Genomic DNA, 12,447 nt, shown 5'->3' on the forward strand with positions numbered 1-12,447 from the left:
ATGTTTAAATAACTTCTTCCAAATCTAATCAATCAAATCAACATCTAATCACATTATTTCATGTTTTTATGTAAGTCGTAAACTAGTTTGGAAATGAGTTTATGATAGATGAGAATATATATAAATCAATTTATCAAATCGACAGATTCGCCACAGAGTTCAACAACGCCGATGGGAGTACGCAGGTTTATAATGAACAAAATTATAGCAAATAATTAAAACAGTTTAGTTCATTTCAACATAACAGTCCGACATCATCTTGTGGCGGTATATTTATATCGCAGAGTTTATTCATTGGCCATAGCGTCCTTTAGTCGAAAATTGGTTTGTTCCAACCCATCAAAAAACCGTCGTTGGTACGGTGAAGATTCTATTTTATGTTCCGACCGACTTAGGTATCGTTTGTGAAACGTTTCCGGGACGGTCTTTTCGATACTTGGTTGATAGTAAGAACCGTGCTTAGCCGGACATTGTGCAGAACATATCATTTAGACGCTTCCAATAACCGTTAAAAGAACAGTTTAGATTAGCAAGTTGGAACAAACCTACACAATTTAATACCTCTAGATAGCGCTGCTCATTGCGCTTCAAATCACTGTCGTTAGTCCGTTATACTTATAATTTAATTACTATTATATCGTATAAGAAACTTTATTTGACATGTTTACCTATTAAAATAAAAAATAATAACTGCACTTACGCTCTAAAGGTTCGTGTGTCACCAAATAACTTTAAGCAATTCATCTCAACAATATGATTCTCAAGATTCATGTTACAGATAAACGATTTAAAGATTATTAATTGAAGAACTGTTCTTTACAAATTATCTATTGATATCTTCGCGTACAGTTGTCACACTGTTGTTGTCAGTTGTCACACTGTTGTTGTCAGTTGTCAGTCTGATTTTAATGATTTTATAAGAAACTATGTGAAAAAATTTCATTCCTCACATTAAGAAGCTTTTATGTCTCTTTCTTTCCATAGCAAAAAGTTTATGTTACTAAATAATTATTATTCTTCATTTATATTCGCCTATTTTCAAATCAAATGTAAAAATAATGCAACTATGAAGTCATCTTTTTAGTTATCAACTGTCTAGATAAAAACATTGGAAATCTCTGCTCTAAATTACTATTTAAATCTTATAAAAAACGTTAAAAGTCTCTATTTAAATAACGGACAAACTTTTTATCTCATAACATCTTGAATAAAATGAATAATAGTATTCATAATCCAATTTCGTAAATATGATCACCCCCTCGTAATTGGAAAATATTCAAATATATTTTGAGACAGATTCAAAATGGTTCAACAACCTTTATCGCAGCAAATAATAATTAGACATATGATTCACAAACGACACGTACAGTCCGGGAGTCAGCTGATTGATTCATTTTAAGAAAACTAGGATTTCGTCCTTTAGTTTATTAAATGTGAAAGTGTTTTGAAAATATATCCTGCTTGTAATGAGGGAAGAAAATTGTATATGGCATCCTTAAACATTATTATTTGACCCATCTCTTTGTAATTTGATTATTTTATTATTATTTATGTCTATAAATGATATTTCCTTCCCAACCAATCGCTTGAACGACCGCTGGTGTTCAGACAGAAAATATCTTAATAACACAAAGAAAACGATCTTTTTAATATTATAAAACCGTATTTTCTTACAAATATTCTCAGTCTTGGGGTGTCTCGTAATGTAAAGTGCCTTATCTAAAAACTTAAATGCCTCCTATTTTGCACTGAGATTAATTTCCAAAGAACTGAACTTATCCACCTCCTTAGCAGTTTATCACGCCCTTATTGACTCCATATGCTCTTTCTTTCTGGGGTACGTGTGGTGCGACTCAATCTGAGCGAATCCTCAAACTACGAAACAGAGCTTTTATATATTTACTCGGACTAAACAGCAGGACTCACTGCAGGGACTTCTTTTAAAGATTAAACATTCTGACACTTCCTTCCTTATTCATTTTTGAATCCTGCTTGCATAATTCGTAAGCACGCTAATTGATTTATTCCATTAGTTTGGGTTTTACACATTGTAAGTAGAAAATTGTGATCGGAGAAACTAATCGACGAATCTGAGCGAAAAAATTGTATTTGAATTTCTGAATATGTTACTCTCTATAAAAGGGAAATGGAAAAAATAAGTTCATAGGAATTTCGATAAATATTTTTTTGTGAAAAAATAATAATCACTTCTATATAAAAAAACGTTATTAAAATAGAACCAAAACCTTATGGGATATAAAATAAAATCGTTCCTTTGGTATATTGAAATCATTAGCTAAAAATATTCAACAGCTTGTACGAACTGTCGGAAAAAACTGATTTATGGTGCAAAGTAGGACAGTTTTAATGAAATATCCTAACAAAAGCTGCTTTTTAATCGTTTTAATTAGGGTTTTGAGGTTAATCAGGAAGTTGATTCAATTGAAATATTGCCAACTTTGTATTTATTGTTAGATATCACTCAATAAAAATTTTCCTACATTCACCTAAAACGCGTCATACTTCGTTAAACTCTATATATCATCTTGATCTTCTCATGGTTGACTTAAAAAATAGTCAAATAACACGGGTCTACACGAAATTTCACGTTAACTTCGCAGCATAAAATTGCAATATTTTAGGTCTTAATTAGACGAAAAAAAATATATGACAAAAAAGTTTTTTGCTTTTGTATTTAGGAGACCGATTGAACGATATTTTTCGAGATCTGTCCTTTTAATTTCTAACCCTCTGTAAACTACGTGGATAGAAGATTCGACTTGGACGATGTGGGGTTTTCTGGACCCATCGTTCTTCTATTTTCAATATATAGACCACATTCTTATGTTTCTAAACTGTCTTGATGTTAGGTCTCTTCTGATTTGAATTTGGTTTTTTCTTATAATTTTTTAAATACATAAAAATTTGATGTTTCTACCTATTGCGGTCTTTATCAAAAAATTACTAGCTTTTACCCGCGGCTTCGCTCGCATCGAATCCATTAAATAAGTATCAGAAATCATTATAATAGAAAAGAACGAACTCTGTAGCTATATTAGAACCTGAGATGTAGATCTTTGAATGTAGAAAAATAGACAAAAAGTAATGCCCAAAAGTTTTACGATCGTAAATAATGATGTAGAGTCTCCTTATACAGTATCTAGACAACAACTCACTTATACATTTGTCAAATAGAAACGAAGCGTCTTCAAGTTGAGACCGGAAACTTTTCAGTCATATATTTAAAATTTTGACGTTTTATAAAACTTCTGTAAATTTTTCCGAGACTCTGCTGAATCCTATAACTGTATAATCATATAGACAAAGGGAAAGAAGAATAATCTACTCAAACGTTCACTATTTAAAATACCTCACCGGCGAGTATTATCTACTGACCAATGTATGTAGTTAGTGATAGGCTCCCGTAGTTAATTCAAATTGCAGTCCACTTTTGGTTGCGACCTACGATTTAAATTTCACTCAAAGATACCTGGAGACATATTCACTGGGGCATCATTGGGAAATGAGTTAATAACGAAAACGTGTGTAAATAGTCGAAAAAATAAAGCACAAAAAACCGTCGTGGTATTCGTAACCTCGAAAAACCCCAGGATACATATCTTGGGCCAAGTTCAAACAAACTTCCACAAGACTCTAATAGACGACGTAGATTTCGGCCGCTTTAGGCACCAGGTACCTCTTAGACTCTTTCTGTCGTGATATTTGTGTTCAGCGCTATCAACATCCCCCGAGTTGTAAAATTGAAATCATTTCCTGCAATATTTTCCGAGTTATAAATTATTTTTTTAGCAATTCGAGATGTATTTTTCAAAATGCAATTTCCATTTTTTATTCATAATTTTTGTTCACAAAGTTTTCTGAGAATGGAATGCACTTTGTTCCATCTTTATCCGTCTTACTGCTCAGAAATTCCTAAGCTTTGTGCTTTATTTCCTCGACTAGAAACAGACATTTTTATAACCGTTTTTATTTTTATATATTTTTTCTATGTTATGCTCGAATGGTGCCTGCAGTATAGAGATACTTAAAAACTTTTTTCGAACAAAATAAATGGTGAATTACTACAATCACCACACCGTATTATAACCAATGTCTACAAAAGTCCAGTGTATCAATGAAATAGCACAAACGTTCATTGAATTCCAAAAATGATAATAGTAACTTGAATCCATGTCCTTAATTTTCATTCTAAATTTATTCATTTTTCGATGATCTATTGCGAAAGATGAAAATACAATAAGATAATTACTCACCCTCGCCATTTTTCGGAATCGCTTTATCAAATCCAGCCATAGTTTGCATGTAATAGCTCCTCTCCAATTCTCGATCCCATGCTTTCTGAAAAACGGATCAAGGTGTCAAAAAACCATTAAATTATAAAATTAAATCAGGAATTGATTCATTAAAAGCAATATGTAGATTTTGTATTTCTTTTTCAAAGACAGTGGAACGCCGACAATCCAGACGTCAAAAAATTGTATATAATCGGCGATTCATAAGTATATAAGATTTATACAGAACAATTTAAGCAAATATATAAAGATTATTACAACTTGCAGTATCCACCATCTACTAAAGGAGAATATTTTTTCTTCATACATAGAATATTATAGGGTGTTTCTAAGTATATAAGGTAAATGCCCGTCTTTTCTAGAACAAAATTTACTCAGCCCACTCCTTTCCGAGATATAACCCTTAAAATGTGGCGAATAAAATTCCGTGGTGAAAAAAATAAAATAAAATATAAAACTGAAACTAAAAAAAGTGTTTTTCAATGCCTAGAATCAGAATTCAAAAATATGAACCCAAAAAGAAAACTTTTTTTGTTGACCGGTGTTATCATTTGGTGGTAATTGATAAACAATTTCTTTGTTCGAAGAACTTTCAATAGGACGTTAATAGCTTGATGAAATAATAATACTGAAAAGGATAATTACAGGATCACATTCCACAGTCAGAGGTTTCAAGAAATCTGCATTTGGTTGAGGTAGTGTCAAAACGGCATTATCTCCATTTGTATTCATAGGTACTTTGAAAATGTCTTCTATTTCTGTATCAAAATATTCTTCATCTTGCTCTTCCTCTTCTTCGACTTCGGCAATGTCCTCGTCATCTTCACAATTGTATGCTGATGTTTGGATAGATTTCTCTGCACCAGGAAGTAATGAACATATAACAGCCATTTTTCTGGCGATCTAAAAAATAAAAAGTAAGATAGATAAATATTTCTTTAAAAAAAATCAAATATGAAAAGTTTATTTATTTATTTAATGAAATTTAATGAAATCGACTAATCCAAACTCATTTCTAAATGAGATTCATTCGCAAGACTTTTTATTGCAAAAGGATTTCATATTTCTTGAAATCTAGAAAGCTTTCAATAAGCTATGGAGAAAATTATTTTAAAAGTTTGTGCTAAACAATACTTTGATCAAATTGGTTTCTAGCATTTCTTTAATTAGATAATATAGACACCAACATGTTTACACAGCTCATACTCCATTGTACTTCTGCATGAGCGATTTGAGGACATGGTCAACTCAAATGCATTTGGAAAAAATTACTATTTCGTGTGGATTTTAGGCTAGCGACGCCAATAGTCCATATTTCTTCAAGAACAATGTTGGCGAGGACATCACTGTAAATATGGAGCATTATAGGCCTATATTCATAATTTTCTTTTGGCATAAATTAGATGATATAGACAAGAAAACATTTAGACATTATGTACAATTGATTTGAGGACGTAATCATCTCATATAGAGGTGATGTGAACTGCTCACTGAGATTGTGCTATATGACCATGTCAGGTTTTCTTAATGGCAGGTCTATATTAAAAGTCACACACCCCAGTGGCCCTCAAATCCCGTATAACCCATGACATTGGTCAAATTCAGTCTGGTTTATGCGCCCAAGTAAAAAAAATAGATATTATTTTGCTAAGTTACAAACGAGGTATGTTAAAAATACGAATTTAGTAAAGGACAATTTTGAAATTCGTTTATTCATTACACTTTATATTGAAGAATCTAAAAGTCCAAAACAAATCTACAATAGATTTCCTTCTGCAAGATAAAATCTAACTTTATTCAAATTTTTCATTTTTATTGAACATTCAACAAATTTTTGTTGTAGAAGTTGTTATTATTTTGAAGTAAAAGTTCTGGAAGACTTTAAAATAAATTTAGGAGAAAACATGGGTCATGGATTACAAATGAAGATATAGAAAATAATGTGATGCTATCCATAGTGAAAGATCTAAAAGATTCACTTCAAAAAAGATCAACGTATTGAAAAAAAGTAAAAGTTGTGATGATTTTGAAGTAAAAGTTCTGGAAGACACATATGAGTTACAAATGAAGATATTGAGAAGGAAAGTTGACCTGTGGTTCGAATTTTGTGTTCTTATTCAAAAAGAATTGTAGAATACCAGATTTATGACAAGACAAATACTCATCTCTGACGTTTGAAGAGCTTTATCATTAGAATATCACGTTTTATAGTTTGTATTTTATTTACCTCTTCCATACTTGGCCTATTTGTTGGTTCCTGGTCCCAGCATGACGTCATTAAATTTTCGATTACAGGTGGACAGTTTCGTAATAAAGGAGGCCTTTTTCCTTTATGAACGGCCCACATTATACTAAATGCAGAACCGCCTTGGTTGTAAAAAGGTTTTTTCCTTGAAAGAACTTCCCATAAAATAATGCCCCAACTGAATACATCACATTTCTCAGTGTAATTAGAAGAGGTGAACACCTATAAAAAAATAAAATGTTGATTCACATTTATAACTAAAAACAAACAATATCAGTATACAAATGGACCACAGTTGTGATTTACTACGTTAAAAGTTTGTTTTTTATGGCAAATTTTTTTATATCTAAGGATAAAATATTTGCTGGTTGCAGTTTTAGAAAACATAAAATATATGTTCATGTGTACTGCTCTGGATTTCCTGTTGATCTATAATAAGGCAAACTAGCCCAATAAACTATAAAAATATATTTAATCAAGATTAGAATGTTGCCATGACGTTAACATTGATATTGATGATTCTTTTTAGTTTTTGATTATTTTGTATCGAATAACTGTACTCATATGATTCTATTTCATTCTATCTTAATTATTGTAATTAACGATAACATTTTTTTGAATAGAGAAGACGTTTCAAATGATATATCACAATACCCATTTAAAAAATTGGGGATTCCACTTGTCATTCAGATGGGAAAGAAGGTAGGGATCGCGTTTCCACGTTGGATAATATCTATTTAGAATTTGAATCTGAAGTGTTTTTGAAATTTTTCATAAATATTTATAGTAAACCAAATAGCCGGCGAGGAAGAAAAAAACGGCCTGTGAAGATGTGTTGAGTAGGGAAGAAGATGGTGGTGTTGAAGCGTCTGCTGTTCATTTAGTTAGCCATTATGCTGCAATGAGTGCTTTTGCTACTTCTACTAAATGTGTCAAAACTGTCGTTTCAAGCCAGGAAACCAAAAAAAATTGACAATAACTTTAGTCCAATGGAATAGTCCACCAGAACTGTAAGTGTTGGTATGTTTACGTTTCTGTTTACAATAGGCAGAACCTAAGATGATTATTTTTAAAACGTCATTTTTTAAAAGAGAAAATTAAACTCTTTTTATCTGTAATATGTAATTTTTACTTAAAATTTAAAAATAAAACTCGACTTCTTTTGAACTTTTTGTGAATTTTTAATATTATTTTCCAGTAATCCGGCGTTTTTACTGATCTGGCACAACCCTAGTCTTATATCTGCCAGATTAAAGAGAGTCTACTGTAATAGAATAAAACTCTTACCTCAGGTGCCATCCAAGCGGCTGAACCTTTATTATTAGTCATGTAAGTACTTTTGTCAGCAGCTGTACCAAAATCACATATCTTTAAATGAACACCACCATTAATTAATAGCAAATTCGGTGGTTTCAAATCTCTATGGATTAAAGGCTTAGGTTGCATCGCATGTAAATACTCCACACCCTAAAAATAAATAAATTCAAATGGTTTTTGAAAAATACTACATTTCAAATTATTTTTGGATGTAATGAGTTACTTGGATTTTTTACAAAATGTTTCATTATTTGATTCAAGACATTAATAAACTCCTGGATAAAATTAACGCTCATATTTTTTTCAATATTCTCTATGATTGATAACTTATTGTACAAGTGGACCTTGTTTGACTGTGACAGTTGTTATTTAATTTAACTACAGTATCATAAAATCTTGTTTTGACAGTGATTCATATTAAACCTCATTTAAGACTAAAACTGTGTTCACATTTTTTAAAAAGTGATGACCAACCAGGCGTTCACACTTTTTGCATATATGTGTATGAATGATCCATAAGAATATCTTCAAGGTATAGGACATCAAACTAATCATGCGGTATTCGTCACATTGTGATGCATTGTTCTTCTTTGGCAGAGTGACAAAAATGGATCTTAGCCAGTCTGAGGGTATCGAACGATTAGAAGACATTTACATGAAGCAGGGTTAAGAAACAGAAGAACATTAAGAGCACAAAATTTAGAGATTAAATTTTGCAAGACTACATCAGAATTGGACCATCAATGATTGGAAACGGGTTATGTTCTCAGATGAAACTAGAGTTAGCCTTAAAGCTCTAGATGGACGTGAGCGTGTCCGGCAACGGCAAGGAGAAAGGTTTGCTTAGAATTGGTCTCTATATGGATGAGGTCTATGAATGCCCAATATTACTCAGACAACATTATTGTCAAATATGTAATGCCTTTTGTTCCATACCTGCACAGAAGTGGTTTGCAGAAAAAATCCATCAAAGCAAAGGATTGCTCATTCCTTGTCTAGTCATGTGACAACAGTGGCCTTAGAGTAACATAAAATTTTCATAAAAATCTATGCTACACAACCATTTTTATGTGAAAAGTAATTATAGAAATTGGAAAAATATCAAACAAAAAGCTTCTTTATTTAGCATTTGACACCTAATGGCTTATTTTTGTTTCCACACTTCACAAATTGAGTGGCCAACAATTGTGAACTTCAGTAGAAGCTGTTTTTGAGTTAAAAATGTACCTATATTTTAGAGCTACCTCAGTCGGAAGTAGAAAAACAATTTTCCTCCTACCTATGTGCAAAAATCTCTCGCAAAAAGTGAAAAATTTCAAACCAAATTATGGAAGTCACTGAAGTTAATGAAATTGATTGTAATTAGCCAAGTATGAATGCTTCCGGGGGATACCAACTAAATATCAACATTGTTAATGAAAACATCACAAAAACTGCATTGGCTACAGCACTCACTGCTGTTGATATTCAAATAAAAATTGCCTAAAATTGCATGTTTTACATTAGTATAAATAATTTGTCTACTATAAATTGAAAATATGTGGAATATAATAATGAAAATAGCATGCCTGTAAATTATACTGTACCTACTTCTTAGTGTTAGTTCTTTAATAAATTTTGTGTGTTAGTTTAATGAACAAATTATTTAAAAATGACTTCTTATTTGAAGGAGGCAGAAAAATCATATGTATAGAATGGGATTGAAGTGCCTTTTTTTCCCTTGAATGATTACTGCCCTCCACTACAGGTCGGACAATAAACTTTATCCTCGGGAGAAAAAGTAACACTTTCCTTCCTTGTTATACAAATAGCTATGGAAACTTGATTTGAATGTATGAAAAAGAGTAGTAATCTCAACTGAGAATATTTTTAAAAACAATCAAATTAGTTTCTATTATAAATATAATAAATTCATTGTTGGATAAGGAAAGAGGAAAAGTAGTTTCTTTGTGATGAAGATTATTTGATAAATCTGAGAGTATCATACAACATCTTGATCTAGAAGCATTCTGAATTTTGAGTAAATTTTAATTTGGCATTAGTTTTATTTTGCAATTTCTACCATTGTGTTCAAAGTATCTACTTTACATGCTGCATAACAAACTTTAGATATAATCAGTGAAATAATCACAAATTAAATACAAACTTAAAGCAAATCCAATCCAAAAAAGTAATCATTAATAATGGTAACATTGGCAGAAGGTATACAGTAAATATAGTAAATATAGAAAATTATATGATTATTATGTAGTATTTGAGGCAGCAACTGCTCCGTGACTTCGTAGATTTTGCATGTGTTGATAGAAACCAATATAATTTTCCTCTTTCAATAATAAATTTAGATAAATATCAAGGGTTATAATTACCTTTGAACACTGATATGCCCATGACATAGCATGTGCAATTGTATAATGTAAGTTTGAACGATGCAAAACATTGAATAAAGATCCCCCTTCAGCATATTCCATTACAAGGCAGAATTGAGCTCCTTTAGTGCAAGCCCCATAAAGTTTTACTATATTTTCATGGTCCACCCTTGACAGTTGTCTCACTTCAATAAGAAAAGCTTTTTTTTCTTCCTCTCGAGTAATGTTTTTTACAGCTACAAATGTGTTGTTCCATATTCCTTTATAAACAACACCAAAACTTCCTTCTCCTACAATCTAAGAATTATTATTATAATGGATGAAATACACATGATAGAAAAGTATTTAGTTCTAAAGGCTTTCAAGAATGAAGCCTTTTAAAATGAAAGGGAATTACGGAACTACAAATATATTTTAGAAACCAAATGATTAGAAAACCTATTTGTAATATAATTCAAAAATTAGCTTGGATTTGGAAAATTTTCCCAACTCAACTTTCAATATATGAATAGTTTATAGGAGAGCACACTAAAGGAGTAATGAAAAAATGTCAGTAACCAGCAACTGCTGCCAGTTCATAAATATAACATAAATTTATGAGAACTACCCTAACTTTTAATTTAATTTCAAGAAAAAATATAAACATGTTGATCTTCACTCGAAGAACATATAGAGCCTGGATAAAAATATGTTTCTCTCTCTATAAAATATTTGAAGAAGATTTAAATCACTACAGCTCATATTTTACAGCAGGAAATGTTAAAAATATCGTCAGACATTCAAATTATTCAGTATAACTGTTCATTAATTGTCACAAATTGGTTGGTTTTGTAGGTATAATTTGATAAATTTTGAGCAATTGGTATTTACTAAATATACCTACCTCTAGTTGCTCAATTTCATTGTGATCAATTTCCCTTACAATTTGATGATTTTCATTATCTGAGAGATCTGCAGACGCCATTGAACATAAACTAATCACATATTTGGAAGTAAGCAGTATTTTGTTTGAATTACTATTAATTTCACGTAAATATTTATAAAATTTTATCAAAAGTGGTTATAAATTTCGGAGCAAGTGTCAGGATGAACGTCAAAGTTGACATACTGTCAATGTCATAGTAACGTCCTTGGACTTCATTTGTTAGAAGTTCAGGTAGTAAACAAAATACTATTTGTTAGGGTCTATTTAATCTCGAGTGATCTCGAGCGTGCACGCATTAAGCACAAGAATACGGATTCGTTCGTTTTACACTAGGCAAGCGAAAAGGTGAGACTAATAATTTACTATTCAACTATATCAACATAAAAATATTTAAATTGAAATCAAGTTCATATTTATAATGATTTTATCCTTATTTTACTTTTTTATAGACATTCCATTCCTACGAATGAAGACGTTTGCAGAATTTGGTTGCTAAGAATAAATAAGGCCAAGTTAAAGCTTGCAGATACAGTATTATCATCACATACAATATGTGATATTCATTTTGAACCAATTTGTAGAAACCCCAATGGCAGGTTAAAAAAAGTTTCGCTGCCAACTCTACATTCACCTAGTAAGTACTTATATTTACTGTGACAATAAACCTACTTATGAATCCTAGTGAAAAATTATACTATTTCCTCCAATAGTTAATGTCCCAATTTATAAACCATTCTATAGAAGCTCAAAATAAAGAGGATTAGATCTTGTCATTCCTTATGTAGCAGGTTCAGTAGCAAAGAAATTATTTAAAAGTCTCAAATGCCACTTGTGTAAAAATATAATATTGTCAAACGAATTAATTAAGGCAAATTCATTAATATATTCTAGGGAACATAAAAAAAATGTTTTATGTGCGCCTTCAGCAAAATTCTGTGATATTTTTAAAAGTATTTCTAATAAAATCTTCGAAAGATTGCCCCAGTTAATCAATTCGTTAGGCATCTAAGCCTGCTAAAGTGTGAAGGAAATTTTTTTGTTTGTGGATATAGTTATAAAATGTCAAAAGCAAAATAAAAATTATAATAATCATCCTGTGTTTCAATATTCCATCTACCAATATCTTATATAAACCATTTAATTGTGAATTTTAGATGGTCGGACCTGGTTGTCACATGAATGTAAATGAAACCAAAATATTTTACAAAATACTTCATTTAAACAGCATTTTAATTTCAGGTATTTATATTTTCTAGTAAACAACAATATTTGAATTTGAAA

General features: G+C 30.9%; 1 protein-coding gene and 1 long non-coding RNA gene across 2 annotated transcripts in view; one reads left to right on the top strand and one right to left on the bottom strand.

Moving 5' to 3' along the window:
• Positions 1–11,359, bottom strand: part of LOC130442746 (mitogen-activated protein kinase kinase kinase 7-like) — a 48,112-nt gene extending 36,753 nt beyond the window's left edge. Inside the window, exons 1-6 of the mRNA XM_056777096.1 lie at positions 11,125–11,359; positions 10,242–10,538; positions 7,846–8,025; positions 6,541–6,780; positions 4,959–5,216; positions 4,275–4,359 (exon numbers count right to left, since the gene is read on the bottom strand). Of these exons, the coding sequence (XP_056633074.1) occupies positions 4,275–4,359; positions 4,959–5,216; positions 6,541–6,780; positions 7,846–8,025; positions 10,242–10,538; positions 11,125–11,205 (1,141 nt within the window). The 5' untranslated portion in view covers positions 11,206–11,359. The remainder of the gene's footprint in view (positions 1–4,274; positions 4,360–4,958; positions 5,217–6,540; positions 6,781–7,845; positions 8,026–10,241; positions 10,539–11,124) is intronic.
• A 53-nt stretch (positions 11,360–11,412) lies between these two features.
• LOC130442747 (uncharacterized) lies at positions 11,413–12,258 on the top strand. Its single transcript, XR_008909794.1, has 2 exons — positions 11,413–11,511; positions 11,616–12,258. It is a non-coding gene; the product is annotated as an uncharacterized LOC130442747 (long non-coding RNA).
• The last annotated feature ends 189 nt before the right edge of the window (positions 12,259–12,447 follow it).

This window comes from Diorhabda sublineata, chromosome 4 (assembly GCF_026230105.1).
Source record: "Diorhabda sublineata isolate icDioSubl1.1 chromosome 4, icDioSubl1.1, whole genome shotgun sequence".
Classification (NCBI taxonomy): Eukaryota; Metazoa; Arthropoda; class Insecta; order Coleoptera; family Chrysomelidae; genus Diorhabda; species Diorhabda sublineata.